This window comes from Pristiophorus japonicus, chromosome 7, assembly GCF_044704955.1.
Source record: "Pristiophorus japonicus isolate sPriJap1 chromosome 7, sPriJap1.hap1, whole genome shotgun sequence".
In the NCBI taxonomy this organism is placed as follows: Eukaryota; Metazoa; Chordata; class Chondrichthyes; family Pristiophoridae; genus Pristiophorus; species Pristiophorus japonicus.
Genome location: NC_091983.1, coordinates 106,380,928 through 106,402,856, shown reverse-complemented (window position 1 = coordinate 106,402,856; position 21,929 = coordinate 106,380,928). Strand labels below are relative to the sequence as shown.

The following is a 21,929-nucleotide window of genomic DNA, read 5'->3' as shown; positions in this document are numbered from 1 at the left end:
GAGCTGAGCTTCCGATCCCATATCCTCTCCATTACCAAGATCAACTGCTTCCACTTCCATAATGTTGCCTATCTCCACCCCGTTTCAGTTGATCTGCTGCTGAAACTCTCAATAGGTCCCTATTACCTTCAGTCGCAACTATTCCAATGCTGTCTTGGCCGGTTTCCCACCTTCCACCCTCCGCAAACTTGAGCACATTCAAAATTCTGCTGTCTGCATCGTAACTTATACCAAGTCCCGCTCACCCATCATACCTGTGCTTGCTGACCTACATTGGCTTCTGGTTTGGCAAAGCCTTGATTTTAAATTTCTCATCCCTGTGCTCAAGTCCCTCCACGGCCTTACCCCACCCCATCCCTGTAACCTCCTCCAGCCCTACATCTCTCCGAGATCTCTGCACTGCTCCAATTCTGGCTTATTGGAGCATCCCTGATTTTCATCATATCACCATTGATGGCCATGCCTTCATCTGCCCAGGCCCTAAGCTCTGAAATTCCCACCCAAAACTTCTGTCTCTACCTCTCCTCCTATAAGTTGCTCCTTAAAACCTACCTCTTTGACCAAGCTTTTGGTCACCTGTTATAATATCCCTTAGTAGCTCAGTGTCAGATTTTGTCTGAATGCACGTGTGAAGCACCCTGGGATGTTTTGTACTGCTTTAATGGCACTTTAAAAAAACATTATTCTTGGGATGTGGGCGTCGCTGGCAAATTGCCCTTGATAAGGTGGTGGTGAGTCGCCTTCTTGAACCGCTGCAGTCCATGTGGTAAAGGTAATCCAACAGTGATGTTAAGGATGGAGAATGGAACAGTTGCTACTTTTAGCGTACAGTTTCAGCAACAAGGATAGTCAGATGGAATGATGAGATGCAGAGCAAAGCTTAGTCTATTCTGCCCCAACACTGACTTATCGTGAGCTAAGAGCATGATGTGAGCTTTTTTAAATTTCCCACACCAGTGTTCACACACCAGCCATTCTTAATGCTTCTCTGTTCGCCAATTAATGCTGAATTATGGGCAGGTTGAGACTGTCTAAACTGCAAAGCTTTACAGGTGACAGAGTTTTCACCTGTCTGTCTCAGCTGAATTCAAATCCATCTTCCAGAATTGAAAGAATAGTATGCCACTATTCCATCCATACTACAGAATTTAGAAAAGGAATATTTCAGTTTTACTACAGACCAGGTAGAGGAAAAGGCATTTAATATTTTATCTGAAAATCAGTTTAAGCTTAAATACTTTCTGTTTCGACTGACTAAAAATTTGAAATTTTAAGGTTTGAGAACTTCCTTTGTTTAAAATAGGGGATTTTTACAAGACTTAAAAATCCCCTATTTTTTAGAATCAATATTTATTTTCTCAATTTGCTAATAAAATAGTATGAAGTGGATATAGAGTCTTTGTGTGCTATAATGTAGCATTTAAAAATGCAAAGGTTCCCATCAGTGAGCTTTTCTACTCCGTTAAAAGGCTGACACTATGCCCAGTAGCTCTGCCTGTGGTAAATTATCTTTTTTGAATCAGACAGAAATAACTTATTTCACTCCCTGAACTATTCTAATAGGATTGAAGTATAAGGACCTTGAAGTTACAGATATTATGATGAATATATTCCAACAAAGTCTCCTATGTTTTACTGGCATATCTCCACTCACAATTTAATTTTTTGCTTCCGAATTTCCATCCACACTTCTGAAGGCGCTGACAAATACTGAAGGACCATCCCGCAGCCACAAGCTGCTCTCCCATATCTTCCCCCAAATGGCTGAACTTCATGTGAACGTTGACATTGAATATAGCCTGGCTATATTTGACTTTGGAGAGGGGATATCGAAACAGAGCCAGATCCCCTTCTCGCCAAACCTTGACACATGCGCACTTTTCAACCTCAGTCAGTGGATGGTTATGGTTGACCACAAGCTGCATAAAAAGCACACCAACTAGTGACATGTTGATATAAATGGCCCCTTCTTCTCTCGTCAGGCTGTTCTCCTCCTTGCTTTCCATATGGCGTGTTGGGTGTGGTGAAAACCAATTTCCCTATTAATATCTTTTTCCCATCGTGATAGTGATGCTGAGATTTAGATGCAGTAAAATAATCCTGTGAAACCCAAAAGATTTGGTAAAAATGATGGAATGAAAATGAATCTGATTCGGTTTTTAAAAAAAAATTATATGGCTAAAGGGATTGCAAAAAGCAGCAATGCTTAGAGTGCCAGATGGAGCTGAGCTAGTTCAGTGGGTGCCACCTTCTGTAGAAATATAAATATTGTGTATCTTGTCATATCTAAAATATTAATTTGTCATTACTCTATTCTCCAACAAAAAAACATATATTTAAAACATGGTTTTAAGGAAAAACAAACTAGAAGATAATGGACCCAGTCAAAAACTGAAAATATTGGTGGGAAAACTCTTGACGCCCTGAACAGTGTGTCATTTTTATATGAAGAAAGAAATCACTTTGTTAGTGTCCCAGCCACATGTTGACTCCTGGAAACTTGTAGTCCTGTAGTGGATGGCCATAGGGGGATGGGGTGGGAGTGGGGTATGCTACAGAGTGCACTGTATATCAGACTGTGGGCTATTAATACAAGGGCCTTGGACTTGGGAATTTAGCTCGGTGGGTGTTGATCATGAAGGGGAGAGAGGGTGATCAGTGCTTTCAGAGATCGAGGGGAGGAGGGGACTGTATTTTTGTGGAAGTGAGGAGTGGGCAAAATTATTGAAGCAACGTTTATTTTTTTGACTTTGTGAATTTTTAAATGTTTGTTATGCAGTAATTTTATTTTTTGGAGTATGTAGTACAGTAGGTGAGCAAATGCCAAAGATGGCTGTATTTTGGAGAACTTTTCTTTGGAATGTGATTAGAAAGAAGTTTTTTGTGGAATATGATTGTGGAGAGAATTGAAATTGGAGAGAAGTGTATTGCATATTATGATTGGTGAGTAATGAAAGAATTAAAGTAGAAAATAAACAATCAGAAAGGAGAAAAAAAAGGCTTAAACACTCAACCAATAATGAAGAAAATTGATCGTTTGGTCATAACACAGACAGCAGACTAGGTACATGACAGGTACAACATTTTGTTAGAGGTTATTTCTAAAAGGAAATCGCCTTTAAAAACACTGATGTACCTCTCCCTCATTTATTTTAACAGTAGAAAGATAAATATGAGTTTGTGTCTGTTCAAAGCTGTAATACAAAAACTTTGATCAGTGTATAAGCCACTCAAGTGTCACATTTGCATTTTTCAATGTCATTCAACCGCATCAATTGTGTCTTCTGTCGTTTTTGTTAAACGCCCTCATTCAACTTCATATTTTGCATTGCTAGCTAGGGCACTTCCCTTATGTCAACCATTATATGTGTAGAGATGTTCTGTGTGCTTTCACATATCATAATAGGAACAGAGTGTTTTACTGAAAAATAATGCAGCCTGTTCCTCATTCCTCTCGGTGGGTTGCAGTGACATTTGGGCAGAATCCTACTTGTGACTTAATGGGCCCAAGTTTCGGGCCGCGCCTAGAACGGCGCAGCCCCGACCTGGACGTCCGTTTTTCACGCCCGAAAGTGCGCCAAAAAAATACCTGCACATTCTCTGGCTCCCTGCAGGTCCTTTGCAGCTCGGCGCAGCGCAGCACGAGCTGTGAGGGGCAGAGCCAGGTCCCTGCACTGAAATCCGTGCCGGGACCTCTGCACAGGCGCGCTACAGTGGGCGCGCATGTGTAGTAGCTCCAGGCGCCCGAAACTGTGTGGGAGGGGCCCGAAGCACGCAGCCCGTAGCTCTGGCCGAATGGCCTCACTGGGGCTGCGAGGATCAGGCTGCACCTCCCTGGTCCAGCTCCTGCTCTGGCTCCAGCTGGCTCTCTCTCTCTCCGCTCCCCCCCGCCCCCTTGCTCGGGACCCCCCCCCCCCAGGCTCCGACGACCCCCCTCCCGCTCTGACGACCCACCCCCCCCCCCCCCCCCCCCCAGCTCCGGCTTCCCCCGGCCACCTACATTGCTGGGGGCGGGTCCCGCCCGAAGTCTTGGGCCCGGCTTCTTCACGTCAGCTGGGCACGTTCAGCCTCCTCCCTCTCCTCTTCCCCCTCACTCCCTCTTCCCTCTTCCCTCCCTCTTCCCTCTCCCTCCTCCCCCTCCCCCTCCCTCTCCCTCCTCCCCCTACCTCACTCCCTCCCTCTCCTCCCCCCCCCCCCCCCCCCCCCCCCACTGTCAGAAACACATAGACACTGACGGACAGAGAGAGAGACGCTGACACTGACAGAGAGAGAGAGACAGAGACACACTGGGGGGGCCCCGTCCCAGCATGCTGTTGGAGGGCTCCCGGTGCTGCAGTCAGTGAGTATAACATTTTTTATTTTTTTAATTTTGTTTTATTAATTTTTTTTGGTTGATTTATTGATGTATTTATCATTTATTATTGATGATGGCTCTTTATTTGTAAAACTGAAGTGTTTAATGTTTATAAACTTCCCTTTAAACCCCCCCCCAATTCCCTACACCTGACTTGTAACCTACACCTGATTTTCTAAGTGTAGGCAAGTGAGCGTACAAAAATCTACACTTAATCCATTCCAAGTTAGTTTGGAGTATGTTTTCACTGCCTAAACTTTCAAAACGGGCGTAAGTGGCCGGACACGCCCCCTTTTGAAAAAAAATCTGTTCCAAACTGAAACTGTTCTAACTGACTAGAACTGGAGCAAACTAATTGCCGAGAATTGCAATTTCTAAGATACTCCATTCTAAACCAGTTGCTCCAAAAAAACAGGAGCAACTCAAGCCGAAACTTGGCCCCATTGTTTCAGTTACAGGGTTGTTTTCACCCTCGGGATAAACTCAGTGCCATCTCTCATATTTCCTCTATGTAAATGGAACGGTGGTTCATTCCATGATTAAATTACATATAGGGAATGGACAGTTGGAAAGAGAGTACTGAATACTTTATGGGTGTTTTATCTTCAGATATCAAGATGGTACTTGTGTGAAATACATTTTGTGTATTAGTAATGCACTGAAATCATCATAAGGATTTTTTTTGTACAGCAATGTTTGTATTTTTTTACTGAGAAATCCAATTGAGGCTGTTGGAGATAATTTTGCTTCATTTGAATGATGCCTGACTCCTATTGTATGAATTAGAGAGGAATTGTGCATTCCTGCTTGTTTCATATTTTTGGGTTTATCCAGCGACAGTACTTAATATGTTTCAGTTTCTTCAAGAATACCCTCCCATTTGCTCTGCCTATCCTGTGAACTTTTTTTGTGTGTCTGTGAATTCGGCTTGATCAGCACAGGCTTGAACCCATGCATTGTTCATTATCGGAAGTGTGAGCTAACATTCTCCCTGCTCAGCAGGGCAGTAAGCCGGCGTCTGTCCTTGATGCATAATTAATCGAGCATGTTTTTGTTGCAGATGGCCGATAGCTAGCAAGGCACGCTTATGACTATGATGGCTCAGTTTTCCACAGCCATGAATGGTAAGCAGCTTATTCTTTACATCACTTTGCTTGCAGTATGATTGGAAGTGGGTGAAGATTTTTCCTATTTTGGATTTCCCTGTGAAATTCAGCAGACAGATCTGTGTACAGTAGATTGGTATCAGCTATGTAGTAAATTTAAAATATATGACCCGAAAATATTTGAACACTCTGCATGCTGCTAAATAAGACTGATGAAATATGGTCAGCGTTTTGACATAATACAATAGGTTAAACAAGTTTCCAGTGAGTTACTGCACCCAGTTTCACATGGCTGTGTGAGATTTTTACAGTTTATTAAGATGTAATGCTACTCTGCTCATCTCATGCAGGTTCATTCAATGAATGTATTATTCCTCCTCCTCCTCGAATTTTGATTTATTTTTTCTTGGTGTCTTGTTGTGATACATCTCCTTTACCTCTTCCTCTGCACTATTCCATGCCATGGAGAGTGAGAAGGTGATCTGTTTCCAGACCTCACTGCCTTCAATGAACTGGTGGGAGGTGTGTGAGAACATAACCTGTATTGACCTGCTCGACTCTGGAACAATTTGTTTTTACTTCTGTTGGATAAAATGTTCCTTCTTGTGGGGAAATATTTTAGTTTCTGTTTCAGATCATCTCTCAAAGGTGCAGCGAGATTGAGAACTTGCTATGTAAGGAATTGTATGCATGGATCTGCATCCTACCAACCCAGTGATAGATCTGCCTGTCATGCCTATATTTTGACGTTAAGGTTTCAGGTTTCTAGTGCACCTTTGGCTCACAGATTTTATATACCTTGAAATATGATATGCTATGGATTTAAACATGATGGGAAGGTGTAAGAGGGAGGGGTGAGGTTAGCAGTTAATTGCACTAGCCTAATACTGCATGTTTGAGAATGTGACTCTTCCTCAAGTACTGTGTTACACTTTTTAAGATGCCAGCATGTTGTAATAGTGTACCCATTCGAGGTACTTTTACAATTTTGTAATCAAAAATGGCGTCTGGGGGTGCCATATTTAATAAATACGCCCTGATGCCACTTGCAAATATAGCATTTGTCATTTGCTTGATACATGTATGCGGCACAGCCTTGGACAACGTGGATCTCGGGAGCCTACTATTAGCAAGGGCAGACATCAACGACGAGGTCCAACACCGCCTCCAGTGCGCCAGCGCAGCTTTCGGTTGCCTGAGGAAGAAAGTGTTTGAAGACCAGGACCTCAAATCTGGCACCAAGCTTATGGGTCTACAGGGCAATAGTGATAGCCGCCCTCCTATATGGCTCAGAGACATGGACCATATGGAGTAGCCACCAGCGCTGCCTCCGCAAGAACCTGCAACTCCACTGGGAGGATAGATGCACCAACGTCAGTGTTCTCGATCAGGCCAACATCCCCAGCATCGAAGCACTGACCACACTCGACCAGCTCCGTTTGTTGGGCCACATCATCCACATGCCTGACACGAGGTTCCCAAAGCAAGCACTCTACTCGGAACTCCTACACGGCAAGCGAGCCCCAGGTGGCCAGAGGAAACGCTTCAAGGATACCCTCAAAGCCTCCTTGATAAACATCCCCACCGGCACCTGGGAATCCCTGGCCCAAGACCACTCTAAGTGGAGGAAGAGCATCTGGGAGGGTGCTGAGCACCTCGAGTCTCGTTGCCGAGAGCATGCAGAAACCAAACACAGACAGCGGCAGGAGCGTGCGGAAAACCAGACTATCCACCCTTTCCTTCAACCACTGTCTGTCCCACCTGTGACAGAAACTGTAATTTCCTATATTGGACTGTACAGTCACCTGAGAACTCAGTTTTAGAGTGGAAGCAAGTCTTTCTCGATTTCAAAGGACTGCCTATGATGATGACATATATGCACTGCAGACTGCCTGATGTGGCAGATATCCTCTGGTGTGACTTGCAAGGATCCAATAGCAGAGGCAAAGACAGGTCTCCTCTGCCATGTCCAGGTACGTGTGGAGGAGTATATCACTACAGTGTTATATTTGGATTTCTTTCACGGTTTTGCCGCATACATTTTTGACTTGAGTTTCAAACTCCTCACATAGGTGAGCCCGACTTCACTACACTCTGGAGTATTTATACTTGCCCTGATAATTGGATAAATTTCCTCCGCCCCGCCCAGGTTCCTGACCTTTCCCCTCCAACCCATGTTCCTGTCCTGCCCAAGTTTCTGACATTCTCCTCCACCCAAGTTCCTGACCTCATCCCCCCCCACCCCCCTCCCCCCCCCCGCCCAAGTTCCTGATCTTCCCACCTGCCCCCGACCACAGAGGGGGCATTGTGCATGGGTCACAGATTATTAACAGGTCTATTGGGTATGAAATAAATAGTGAAAGTGTTGTGACTTCCAGATTTCGTCCAACCCAATGATGTCACTTACCTCACATGCACTGAGCTTTCTGAGAAATCAACCAGCTCTAGTGGGAGGAGAGGGAGAATGTGGTGCGGGTGTGAAGGGGTGTATATCTGGATCATGTTCTCGCTCTCAACCCACCTTTAGACCTGGATCACATTCTTCTGCTATCCCCATTGTGCTCTCCATGCGTTGAGAATAACGGTAAGGCTCACAGCACTCATCGTTAGTATGGAGTATATCTGACAGCAACTTCCCGAGTATGCACTTAACGCAGTTAACACAGAAATCTGGAAGTTGCGGTCCGAGTTACCCTGCTCCTCCACAGACTGTGATATAACAGTACGTCGCTGATAGACTCTGCATTGAAATCAATGCAAGGGCAAGAATTTGCAGTACTTGCCCACTAAACACGGCAGAAAAAGCTAGGGCTGGTGCATTTGGGTGTCATGAATTTTTAATGGAAAGATCAGTCATAATTACTGCCAAACAAATTCTCTGACATGGAAATTTGAATTTCTTCAGAAGTTAATTAGTGTTGGGGATTTTTTTTTTTTTAATTGTTTTTTCCTTTTTCTTTCTGTCTCTTTTATCTCTCTGGTTTAGACTCAGCGTGTCTCCGTGAGGATACTTCAATCTGATTGGTTGAAGAACCTTGCTATTCCTTGCCCTGCTCTCAGATGCCACAGATCCCCTGTAGATGGCGCCGTGCTGGATCAGACACTCAATGACAGCAAGTCTCCACTCAAAAGTCCAAGAAAACTCTGGCAGCTGTCTGCGTAGTGAAAGGCGAGTGCCGATCCTTCGCCGCTGACTGAAAGCACTATTGGCCCATATTTTTCAACCATAAACTTTTGAACAAATATTATTTCAGATTTTTGAGTAGTTTTCTTATTATTACAATACATTCGTTATTGAATGATTCATTACTGCTGAATTTATGGTTTGATTCAAGATATAAAAAATCCACAATGAGTCATATTGGTTACTGATCTGTTATTGAGTTCTTTGATGAAGGAATGGAGAGGGTGGATGAGGGTTGTGTGGTTGATGTGTATATGGATTTTGAAAAAGCATTTGATAAAGTGACATGTAATAGACTTGTTGGCAAAATTGAAGCCCATGGGATAAGAGGGGCAGTAGCAGCATGGATACAAAATTAGCTAAAGGATAGAAAGCAGAGAGTTGTGGTGAACGGTTGTTTTTTAGACAAAGGAACTGTGCAGTGGTGTCCTCCAGCATTTGGTGTTGGGAGCACTGCCTTTTTGATGCATATTAATGATCCAGACTTGGGTATACAGGCATAATGTCAAAGTTTGCAGATGACATAAAACTTGTAAATGTAGTCAACAGTGAGGATGCAAATAACAGGCTTTATGAGGATATGGTGAAATGGACAGATAAACGGTAGATGAAATTTACCGCAGAGAAGTGTGAAGTGATACATTTTGGTAGGAAGAATGAGAGGCAATATAAACTAAATGGTACAATTTTAAGTGGGTGCAGAAACAAAGAGATATTGGGGTGTATGTATACAACTCTTTGAAGGTAGCAGGACAAGTTGAAAAGACTGTGAAAAAGGTAAGGATTCTTTGCTTTATGAATAGAGGCATTGAGTACAAAACATTAATGAGACCCCATCGATGAATAAAGACATAAGTTGTCAAAGGAGAGGCAACGAGACAATTCTCCACAGCACTTTGTACACAGATGTGTAAATCTGGCTTTTTTGCAACGGTGTTGAAATTTCCGAAATGTGCCCTGGTTTATTTCATACTGTTTGTTTTAATTTAGCTTTCTATTTTTTTTAAATGTTGCACTGTGATAAGCAGCAGCCATGTGTAATACGTCATCAGCATACAGTGTCTGAATGTTGTCAAAACTAAACAGTATTTCTGACATTGTGCAGCAGGGGAGTTAACTAATTTCTACTTTTTATTGAGATGCCTATAAAGTTCTTGCAGCCAAATGTCTTTCACTTCAATCAGCACTTCTACTCCTGGAATGAAAACCATTTTAGAGAAAAATTGAGGGTAAGGAAAGAGGCATACATGAAGTACACGGACAGCAGGGGAGGGCATGATAAGGGAGGAGTCGAAGAGTTAGTAAAGAAGTCGAAAAAACAGGAAGCAATTAGGAAGACAAAGAGGAACTATGAAATTAAATTATCAAGGAAGATAAAACAAAATAGCAAAATATTTTACAGGCACATAAATTTAAAAAAAGGTAGGTCAGTATGGGAATAGGGCCACTAGGGATGAATAGGATAATACCGCAGGCAGCGATAGAGAGATGGCAAAAATATTAAATCATTATTTTGATTCAGTATTTATCAGGGAGACTGAACAGGTGGACATGACATCGGATGATGAGATTAGAAATTAGATAACTGCATTTAAAATGAGAAATAGTAAATAAACTAATCAAACTCGAAGAGGATAAAACCCATGATCCGGACTGACTACATCCGCACATTTAAAAGATTCTAAGGAAGAGATAGCAAAGGCATTACTGCACAGATTTAATAATTCGTTAGAAAATGGTGTAGTGCCAGAGGACTGGCAGATAGCTCATGTAATACCTTTATTTAAGAAGGGAGATACAACATGTCCAGGGAACTATAGACCAGTCAGCTTAACGTCAGTGGTAGGAAAAATAATGGAATCCCTACTAAAGGAGAAAATAGAAGAACATCTAGAAACCAATAATGAATAGTCAACATGGATTTCAAAAGGGTAATTCTTGCTTGACCAACCTCATTGAATTTTTTGAAGCGGTAACAAGGATAGTAGACAAGGGTAATGCAGTGGATGTAATTTATCTAGATTTTCAAAAGGCCTTCGATAAGGTAACACATAATAGACTAATGACAAGGTCAGAGAATGCGGAGTAGGGATAGAGGGTAGCTACTCAGTGGCAGAAGGTGGGAAGTGGTATTCCATAAGGATCAGTGCTGGGACCACTGTTGTTCACAATTTATATTAATGATTTAGACTTTGGAATCAAAAACACAATTTCTAAATTTGCGGATGACACCAAATTGGTGGGGGGGTATTCAATACTAAGGAGGACTGCAAAAAAATTACAAGAGATTAATAAACTTGCAGAATGGGCATATAATTGGCACATCATTTCAACACCTATAAATGTGAGTTATTGCATTTTGGTAAGAAAAATAGGGAGGTCACACATTATTTGGAAAATATGTATCTAAATGCGGTAGAAGAGCAAAGGGATCTTGGAGTACAAATACACAAATCAGAAAGTAGTGACACAAATTAACCAGGCCTTAAAAAAGCAAACCAAACATTAGGGTTTATTTCTAGAGGGATAGAATTGAAAATTAATGAAATTAGTGCAAACCACACTTGGAGTACTGCATATAATTTTGGTCACCAGATTACAAAAAGGGTATAGAGGCACTGGAGAGAGTACAAAAAAGATTTACAAGGGTGATACCAGTAATGCAAGGGTATACCTATCAGGAAAGGATGAACAGGCTGGACTTCTTTACTCTTGAAAATAAAGATCTTTAAAATTTGAAAGATTTTGATAGAGAGTAAGAGATAATCCAGAGGCCATCAATATAACATAGTCACCAAGAAATCAAATAGAGAATTCAGAAGAAACTTCTTTACCCAGAGAGTGATGAGAATGTGGAATTCGCCACCACAGGGAGTGGTCGAAATTAATAGTATAGATACATTTAAGGGGAAGCTAGATAAGTATATGATGGAGAAGGGAATAGAGGGTTATGCTGATAGCATTAGATGAGGAAAGATGGGAGGAAACTCGAGTGGAGCATAAACGGCAGCATGACTGGTTGGGCTGAATGGCCTGTTTTTGTGCTGTATATCCTATGTAATCCTATATATAAAAAAAACACAAGGAAATTATGCTAAATCTTTATAAAACACTGGTTAGGCCTATACTAGACACCACGCTTTAGGAAAGATGTCAAGGCCTCCGCGAGAGTGCTGGAAGATTTACTAGAATGGTACCACGGATGAACGATTTCAGTTACGTGGAGAATCTAGAGAAACTGGGCTTGTTCTCCTTGGAGCAGAGAAGGTTATGGGGAGATTTGATAGGAGTGTTCAAAATCATGAAGTGTTTTGATAGAGTAAATGGGGAGAAACTGTTTCCAGTAAAGGAAGGGTTGGTAACCAGAGGAGACAAATTTAAGGTAATTGACAAAAGAACCAAAGGCGACATGAGGAAAGAAAATATATGTAGCGGGTTGTTATGATTTGGAATACACTGCCTGAAAGATTGGTGGTAGCATATTCAATAATAACTTTCAAAAGGGAATTGGATAAATTGAGAAGAAAATATTTGCAGGGCGATGGAGGAAGCAAGGGAGTGGGACTAATTGTACAGCTCTTTCAGAGAGCTGGCACAAGCACCATGAGCTGAATGGCCTCCTTCTGTGCTGTATCATTCTATGATTCTATGACCGAGACTTTTGGCAACATTCCGCCCATTTAAGGAAGCCATTAAGGCCCATTTCATGCATAAACTAGAAACTAACGCCCAGTTCGCCCATATATCGGCGGTGGTAAATTCGGCAGTCTATTACCGCCGGCAGTAAACAGTACCGCCTGCCCATTTGTTTTTGCTGATTTTCCCAGCACTTCAATGTGCACCGCCCAAATTACTGCCGGGTACTAAATTTGGCAATTTGCCCAAATTACTGCCGGACTAAAGTACCTGTCTGAAAAAGCTGCACTCACCTGACGTTAACCCAGCGGTATGGACGCCATGTTTTAAAACTGATAAATGAAGAAAAGGCTGCTTCGTGAGTGGATTTTAAGGGTGTTTGAAATCAATGCTTATAATCTGAGGGTATTGTAGTCTATCTGGATTAAGTTTTTGTCTGTTTAAGGAAAATTGGATAATTTATATGACAGTTTAGTGGACTTTTAAATAAATGGGGCCTGCAATTTCTCTGCCAATATTGCTGACTAATTACATACTGCGGAATAGAGCTGGAAGAAGGTTCTTTGAAGAGTATTATGTGCCCAATCAAAGAGGTCGCAGACTGCTGAGGAGGAGGCCTTACCCCCAACACATTTACAGGGATAAGCAGTCATACCTGGACCTGTCCGATACAGCGTGCCTTAGAATACTGTGTTTCTGAAAGGAGGTCATGCCAGCTCATTAAGGGAGACCTTCAGCCTATCAGGACAGCCTGCCCGTTGAGGTTAAGGTTATTGTGTTCCTAACACAGATGAGGCTGCACACAGGGAGGTTAAAGTAACAGTGGCCTCAGTCTTTAATAAGACACTCCAGAGTGAGGAACAGGCCTTAGAGGCCGGCTTATATACAGTGCTCCCAAGGGATGCTGGGATCCCTTGGGACTTCAGGGGATGAGCTCCCTGGAGGCGGAACACGGGAGTGCATGCTTTACAGATACACAACATCACTGCCGCCCCCCCCCCCCCCCCCCACCCAACAAAGTCAAAGTGAAAACTATTTACAAGGTGAGGCGGTCAGGAGCCTTTCTTTCCCTGGTGGACCACCTCGGTACAAATGTCTGTTCTGGTGTGTTGGCTGTGCCCTCGCTGGGCTGGCGTGTTGTTGGCCCTGCAGGACTGCGAGATGAGCCTGGCCTTGTTGGGCGTGATGGGTTTGATTTCCTGGTCCGGCGTGGTGTCGTTGATCCTTTGGGTGTGTGTTGTGGACTCTCAAAAGGTGGTGTCTGCTGTGGGTTCTTCAGGGCAGTCTGTGAACTGCAGCCTCGTTTGGTCCAGGTGCTTTCTGCAAATTTGTCCATTGTCTAGTTTGACTACAAACACCCTACTCCCTTCCTTAGCTATCACCGTGCCCAGCGATCCATTTGGGACCATGTCCATAGTTTAGCACATATACAGGGTCATTCAGATCAATTTCCCGTGACACAGTGGCGCGACCATTGTTTACATTTTGTTGCTGTCGCCTGCTCTCTACCTGATCATGCAGGTTGGGGTGAACCAGCGAGAGTCTGGTTTTAAGTGTTCTTTTCATGAGTAGCTCAGCCAGGGGCACCCCTGTGAGTGAGTGGGATCTTGTGCGGTAGCTGAGCAATACTCGGGACAGGCGGGTTTGGAGTGAGCCTTCTGTGACTCGTTTAAGGCTCTGTTTGATGGTTTGTACTGCCCGCTCTGCCTGCCCATTGGAGGCTGGTTTAAACGGGGCTGAGGCGACATGTTTGATCCCATTGCGGGTCATGATATCTTTAAATTCGGCACTGGTGAAACATGGCACGTTGTCATTGACCAGTATGTCAAGCAGGCTATGGGTGGCAAACATGGCCCTCAGGCTTTCAATAGTGGCGGTGGTGGTGCTTCCCGACATTATTTCACAATCCATTTTGAAAAAGCATCCACCACCACCACCAGGAATATTTTACCGAGACACGAGCCCACATAGTCGACATGGATCCTCGACCATGGTCTGGAGGCCCAGTGGTGCCTCTCTGGGCACGTTGCTCAACCGAGCACATACGCTGCATTGCCGTACACAGGTCTCTAAGTCAGAGTCGATACCGGGCCACCACACGTGCAATCTGGCTATCGCTTTCATCATTACTATACCCGGGTGTGTGCTGTGGAGATCCGAGATGAACGTCTCCCTGTCCTTTTTTGGTAGCACTTTCGCTGCTTGAATGGCTTGATTGGCACTTGCATTTCAACGGGGATGCAGGCCCAGCTCCCATGCAGTACACAGTTTTTTTTTACTAGGGACAGCAGAAGATCTTGGCTGGTCCAAGTCCTAATCTGGCGGGCCATGACAGATGATTTATCATTTTCAAACCCTTCCATGACCATCGACAAGTCTGCGAGCTGTGCCACCATCAACAAGTTTGGTGGGCAATGGTAGCCGACTGAGAGCATCCGCACAGTTCTCGGTGCCTGGCCTGTGGCAGATGATATAGTTATACGCTGATCGCGCGAGTGCCCACCTTTGTATGCGGGCTGAGGCATAAGTATTTATCCCCTTGTTTTCAGCGAACAGGGATGTGAGGGGCTTGTGATCGGTTTCCAGCTCAAATTTGAGGCCAAACAGCTACAGACGCATTTTCTTTACCCCAAACACACACGCTAGTGCCTCTTTCTCAATCATGCTGTAGGCCCTCTCGGCCTTAGACAAGCTTCTGAAAGCATTGGCGACAGGTTTCAACTTCCCCGCAACGTTAGCTTGTTGTAATACACACTCAACTCCGTACGACGACGCGTCACATGCTGGCACAAGTTTTTTACATGGGTTATACAAAAAAAGCAGCTTGTTCGAGCATAAAATGTTTCTGGCTTTCTCGAAAGCAATTACTTGGTTTTTCCCCAGACCCAGTTCTCACCTTTATGCAATAACACATGTAGGGGCTCTAAAAGGGTGCTTAACCCTGGTAGGAAGTTACCTCTGGGACCAAGTGGATCCGCACCTTCGCCCCGGAAAAGTTTCCAATGCCTGGCTCAAAAAGGGAAGGAAATTTGTTAAGAACCTGGGTACATGAGGACTCATCAACATATGATAGCGTTCGGATGTCATCCCAGTTCCAGCGGATTTTGCCCAGCCAGCTCCTTCCAAGCAGTGTGCGGCCATCGCCCAGGACAACCCAGAATGGCAGTTCGTGCACCGTGCCCTCGTAGGTGACCTTGACCATGGTGCTGCCCAGGACAGTGATAAGCTCTTTGGTGTACGTTCTCAGTTTCGTGTGGATGGGGCTAGGGCTGGTCTGAATGTCTTGTTGCACAAAAGTCTCCCAAACATCTTTTTACTCATGATGGATTGGCTAGCACCAGTGTCCAGTTCCATGGCTACGGGTAAGCTATTCAATTTTACGTTTAGGATTATAGGTGGACATTTCGTCGAAAATGTGTGCACCCCGTGTACTTCAGCATCTGCCTCCTCTCTCTGAGGCTCGAAATTGCTTTGATCCACCATGGACCGATCTTCCTCTGCCACGTGGTGGTTAGCAGGTTTTGCAGAGCTTGCAGCTCGTTTGCAAGTTCGTTGGAAGTGCCCCATTGTTCCACAGCCCTTGCAAAAACATACCCTTTCAAGCGGCATGAATAGGCTGAATGGAAGCCTCCACAACGTCAACAAGGTGTGAATTGCCTTGCATTCATCCTTTGTTGGGGATTCTGGGTCACCTGAGGCCTGCTGGCAGTTGCAGACTTGTGGGTTCTGCCCTGTACATTTCTGCTCACAAACACAGTTCCAGTTAATTTATGAACATTGCTAGCACTTGTGTGCTGAGAGATTTGTTTGGTGTTATCACTAGTGGACATAAACGCCTGTGCTATCGCAATGGCCTTACTGAGGGTCGGTGTCTCTACAGTCAAAAGTTTTCGTAGGGTGGTCTCGTGGCCAATGCCCAGTATAAAAAAAGTCTCCAAGCATTTGCTCCAGGTAGCCATCAAACTCGCATTGTCCTGCAAGTCGCCTTACTCGGCGACGTAGCTTGCCACTTCCTGACCTTCAGATCGCTGGCACGTGTAGAACCGATACCTCGCCATCAGCACACTCTCGCTCGGGTTAAGATGCTCCCGAACCAAGTGTACACAGCTCCTCATATGACTTGTCTGTGGGTTTCACCGGAGCCAGAAGATTCTTCATGAGGCTGTAGGTCAGTGCCCCGCAGACCGTTAGGAGGACCGCTCTCCTTTTTGCAGCGCTTCATTCTCCGTCCAGCTCGTTGGCTACAAAGTACTGGTCTAGCCGTTCGACATAGGCTTCCCAGTCCTCACCCTCCGAGAACTTCTCCAGGATGCCCACAGTTTGCTGCATCTTTGCATTGGATTCGTATTCTCGTCGCCAGTTATTGTGTTCCTAACACAGATAAGGCTGCACACAGGGAGGTTAAAGTAACAGTGACCTCAGTCTTTAATAAGACACTCCAGAGTGAGTAACAGGCCTTAGGGGGCCGGCTTATATACAGTGCTCCCAAGGGATGCTGGGATCCTTTGGGACTTCAGGGGATGAGCTCACTGGTGGCGGAACATGGGAGTGCATGCTTTACAGATACACAACAAAGGTGACTGTAGCACTTTCAGTTTATGCATCAGGCTCCTTTCAGGCATCAGCTGGTGACATTTGCTGCATCTCTCAGCATGCCACATATTGCTGCATTCGCCAGGTGCCTGAAGCCCTTTACTCACGAAGGTTTGACTTTATAAACTTCCCAATGACCAGGGAGGCACAGAGTGAGAGGGCTTTGGGTTTTTCGAGAAAAGCAAACTTTCAGGGTACAATAAATTGTACACGCAACTTTAGAGGCTGCAAAGATGTTTGGGAACCGAAAGGGATTCCACTCCCTGCATGTGCAGCTCGTTGTCGACCACAAGCAAATAATCATGGCAGTAAATGCCAATTTTCCAGGGAGAATTCACGATGCGCACATCTTGCGTGAGAGCACTGTCTCTGACCTGTTGAGAATCAGCCACAAGATCAATGCTGGATGCGGGGTGACAAAGGATACGGCCTCGCCACCTGGCTCTTGACCCCCCTCCGTAAGCCCCAGACAGATGCTGAGCATCGATACAATAACAGCCACATGCAATGTAGTCGAAAAGACAACTGGAGTGCTGAAACAGCCCTTCAGATGACTGGACCACTCTGATACCACCCTGAAGCAGGTCACGGAGTTCATTGTGGTGTGCTGCATGTTGCACAACTTAGTAATCAGAAGGGGACCGTAATTGCCACAGGGGACTGCAGGATCACCTCAGGATAGAGGGGACATGAGGCAGAGGAAGAGGAGGCCGAGAAGGACAAGGAGGAGTCTGGCGATGAACCCATGACACCACCCACTCCTACACCGCAGGAGAAGCCCCGTGGTAGTTACGCAGCTGCAAAACTGTTACATCAGCAGCTCATAAATGAACACTGCTTGAACGGTGAGAGTAAGTTTAAATGTTGCCTGGCCATTGTTTGTAACATTGATTGTTAACCACTCATTTTGTGAAAGTGAATGAGACACTGCACAATAATTGTTATGTTGAATAAAATATTTTATAAATTTTGTAAAATGAATCTTTTGAAATAAATTGATAAATAAACAATTATTTTTAAAGTAAATGTGCAACAAAATGCGAACAAAGCAACCACTTAACAGCAACAAGATTGAAAACATTAAACCCACAATGCCCACCCCCCCAACATTCAACAATTTTTCAATAAACACAACCCCCGCAACCCGCCAAAAAAATCTACCTGTGGCTGCTATTCCCACCGCCCCCCACCCCGCCCCTCTTTTTTTTCCATTACCCCTATCCCTGTCACTACCCGACTTGGCACCAATGTGTTGTGTAGCAGGGCGCCTCAAGCGCTGCTGCTGTCGGGAGGGGTGGGGGGTGATGGTGGCAGTGGCATGTGTGGGGAATCTGGAGAAGTGGATGGGTCTGAAGACCCGTCTTCGGAGTCAGAAGTATTAGTATGCTCCTGACTCCCAGACTGGAAGCAGAGAGTTGGGATAAAGCAGAGAGTTGGGATGAATGGGTCCTTTTCAGAATGGCAGGCCGTGACTAGTGGAGTGCCGCAGGGCTCAGTGCTGGGACCCCAGCTTTTTACAATATACATTAATGATTTGGATGAAGGAATTGAGTGTAATATCTCCAAGTTTGCAGATGACACTATACTGGGTGGGTGGTGTGAGCTGAGGGGGACGCTAAGAGGCTGCAGGGTGACTTGGACAGGTTAGGTGAGTGGGCAAATGCAGTATAATGTGGATAAATGTGAGGTTATCCACTTTGGGGGCAAAAACGCGAAGACAGAATATTATCTGAATGGCGGCAGATTAGGAAAAGGGGAGGTGCACCGAGACCTGCGTGTCATGGTACATCAGTCATTGAAAGTTGGCATACAGGTACAGCAGACGGTTAAGAAGGCAAATGGCATGTTGGCCTTCATAGCTAGGGGATTTGAGTATAGGAGCAGGGAGGTCTTGCTGCAGTTGTACAGGGCTTTGGTGAGGCCTCACCTGGAATATTATGATTAATTTTGGTTTCCTAATCTGAGGAAGGACGTTCTTGCTATTGAGGGAGTGCAGCGAAGGTTCACCAGACTGATTCTCGGGATGGCCGGACAGACATAGGAGGAGAGACTGGATCAACTGGGTCTTTATACATTGGAGTTTAGAAGGATGAGTGGAGATCTCATAGAAACATATAAGATTCTGATGGGACGGACAGGTTAGATGCAGGTAGATTGTTCCCGATGTTGGGGAAGTCCAGAACCAGAGGACACAATCTTAGGATAAGGGGTAGGCCATTAAGGACTGAGATGAGGAGAAATTTCTTCACTCAGAGAGTTGTTAACCTGTGGAATTCCCTGTCGCAGAGAGTTGTTGATGCCAGTTCATTGGATATATTCAAGAGGGAGTTAGATATGGCTCTTACTGCTAAAGGGATCAAGGTATGGAAAGAAAGCAGGAAAGGGGTACTGAGGGAATGATCAGCCATGATCTTATCGAATGATGGTGCAGGCTCAAAGGGCTGAATGGCCTACTCCTGCACCTATTTTCTATGTTTCTATGTGCTGTCGGCAATGGTGGTATGACACCTTGGGGTTCAGTGCCATAGACCGATTCCAGCATCTGCCGCACGGTATTGACGGAATTGGTGGTTTGCCGCATCACCGCAATCACCGCAATCAGTGCCACCGTGGCCTCCAATTGTCGTGCTGACTACGTGGCGATGCTTCCAGCTAGACCAGCAATAGCCTGGAGGAGCTCTCGACCAATGTCGACGCTCACCCTCGTCAGTGCAACCATGTCCAGGTTGACGTCTGTCTATCTTCGAGCACGCCTTCCCGCCGAATCGGCCTTCGTGGATTCGGCTCAAGGGCTGTAACACTCGGTGTGCCCTGCCACGTACCATTTTGTCCCGCTACTTCCTTGGAGGAAGAAGTGGTCGCAGGTACCTTTCAGTCCCCACCCCCCCCCCCCAACATCCAACTGGACACGTTCACTACATGGAACATCTTGAGGGGGGTCGGAAAATCGAACGGTGTCGTCATCATCATCCTCCTCGGTCTCCTCTCCGGTCAAGACAACCTGTACAAGGATTGGTGCTCCAGGAGACTCAGCATGTTCATGCACCTGGATAGCTAGAAACATAATATGAGGGGTAAGCAGAAGGGGAAGAGAAGGAGGGTCAGGGTGACATTTTATTCTTACATTGCGCAGACATATGTAGGCATATGTAGAGGAGCAATACTACTGCATTATATATCACCGAGAGATGCTGCATGAACATGAACAGAATTTACAGATACTACATGGCATTATAATAAGATTTCATGGTCTCAGCATTACATTACATTACTTAGCATCATTTATACATTATGTTCACATGACTCTCAATTACATGAAGGCTGCACGGCCCGGGGATTATGCATGACTTACATGGTGCTAACATCGGATCTGCACCCCCACGGGTGGCCGAGCGATCATGTGCCCCTGTAAGGGTTGCTGCCAACTTTTCGAGGTCAGTGAGCTCTTCTAGCTCTGCCGGCCCTCCTCTGGTGCCCCGATGCTTACCGCGCTTGAAAACAATTTTTTTCTACAAAGATGACAATAGCATCGTATAAGATAATTGCCAAGGTATTAGTACGCAGTACACAGCTAGACATCCACAATTACCCACCCCAAATGCCTTTCAACAATGTTCCATTAATGCACCGTTAACATGCATGTGATGCGTGATGAACACATCTTAGTACAGGAAAACAATATAACATCATTGATAATAAATAATGCATGACACCAAGCTTACCAAGATTAACATCACAATGTGGCAGATTTATATTTTAAGTAATGAGTCAGCGCATGATTAAAATTATTACTTACTCTCACGGCTGAAACAAGGTCGTTCCAGCGCTTGCAGTACTGGACTGGCCCCCGACGGAACTGGGCAACCAAGGACACCACCTCGACAATCATTGCCCATATTCGCTGGTGGACCAAGGCAGCTTGGGCATCCATTGTGAAGCGTGTTGCCCTTTTCCTCCCTCCTACCTAAGCCTCCACCATTAATTGACCCTCACTATTTGTAATAACACAAGAGTCCTGTTATTATAAACCCCCGTTGGGTGTAGACCTGATCTCTTTGATTCCCACTTCCTATAAGTACAAGATCCGACTTGCTGTACAGCCAGCATGACATCCAACAGTGGCGCCCTCTGGTGTCCCCAAGCATAAATATATTACAACATTCCCCCTTTTAAGATCTTAGTATCAGTCACTTTACAATGCAAGACGATCTGGAGCTTTCCGCTCACGAGTTGATCATCTCAGTTCAACATTAGTTCTAGGTGAACGTTCTAAGTCAGTTGTGACTGGAGGTTGAGTAACAGTTCTGGTATGAGTGGTAATAACATCAGAGACTGAAGGTCCGGGTTCAGGAATGACAACAGAGGCCTCTGGTGAATGAACGATAGTTGGTGGGTCACTGACTGGATCTTCCTCAAACGGTTCCAGTTCATCTGTGTGCCGCAGTTTTACCTGGTCAACATGTTTTCTGCATGTTTGGCCATCCTCGAGCACGACAATGAACACTGTTACCCTCCTTAGCTGTAACAGTACCAGTGATCCATTTTGAACCTCGACCATAGTTCAGTATAAACACTGGATCATTGACAGAGATATATCGTGACACAGCAGTATGATCATGATACAATTGCTGACTTTGACGTCAGCTTTCAACACGATCATTCAAATCAGGATGAACAAGTGAAAGCTTGGACTTGAGATTTCTCTTCTTCAATAGTTCAGCAGGGGAAACACCAGTAACAGTATGAGGTCTTGTCCTATAACTGAGCAATATACATGACAAATGAGTTTGAAGTGAACCCTGAGTTACATGTTTCATACTTTGTTAGTTTGGACAGCGCACTCTGCTTGACCATTAGAAGCAGGTTTGACTGGAGCTGACCTCACATGTCTAATACCATTGCGTTTCATGAACTCCTGAAACTCAAGACTTTTGAAACAAGATCCGTTGTCGCTCACAACCAGTAGTTTCTCAATAGTAGCTGTAGATGTACTGGATGATATAATAATACACTCTTTCCACTTTGAATATGCATCCACCTCAACAAAAAACTTATT

The 21,929-nt window shown here is 44.8% G+C and overlaps 1 protein-coding gene across 7 annotated transcripts in view; it reads left to right on the top strand.

The window, feature by feature from the left end:
- The window catches only part of LOC139267231 (intersectin-2-like), a 297,091-nt gene that overhangs the window by 59,404 nt on the left and 215,758 nt on the right, over nucleotides 1–21,929 (top strand). For 4 of the 7 annotated variants that reach the window (XM_070885218.1, XM_070885214.1, XM_070885219.1 and 1 more), the window contains exon 2: nucleotides 5,415–5,478. In XM_070885218.1, the coding sequence (XP_070741319.1) occupies nucleotides 5,442–5,478 (37 nt within the window). In that variant the 5' untranslated portion in view covers nucleotides 5,415–5,441. Of the gene's footprint in view, nucleotides 1–5,414; nucleotides 5,479–6,612; nucleotides 7,434–8,446; nucleotides 8,630–21,929 lie in introns of those variants that run through there. The other 3 variants (XM_070885215.1, XM_070885217.1, XM_070885216.1) reach the window with 3 other exon arrangements.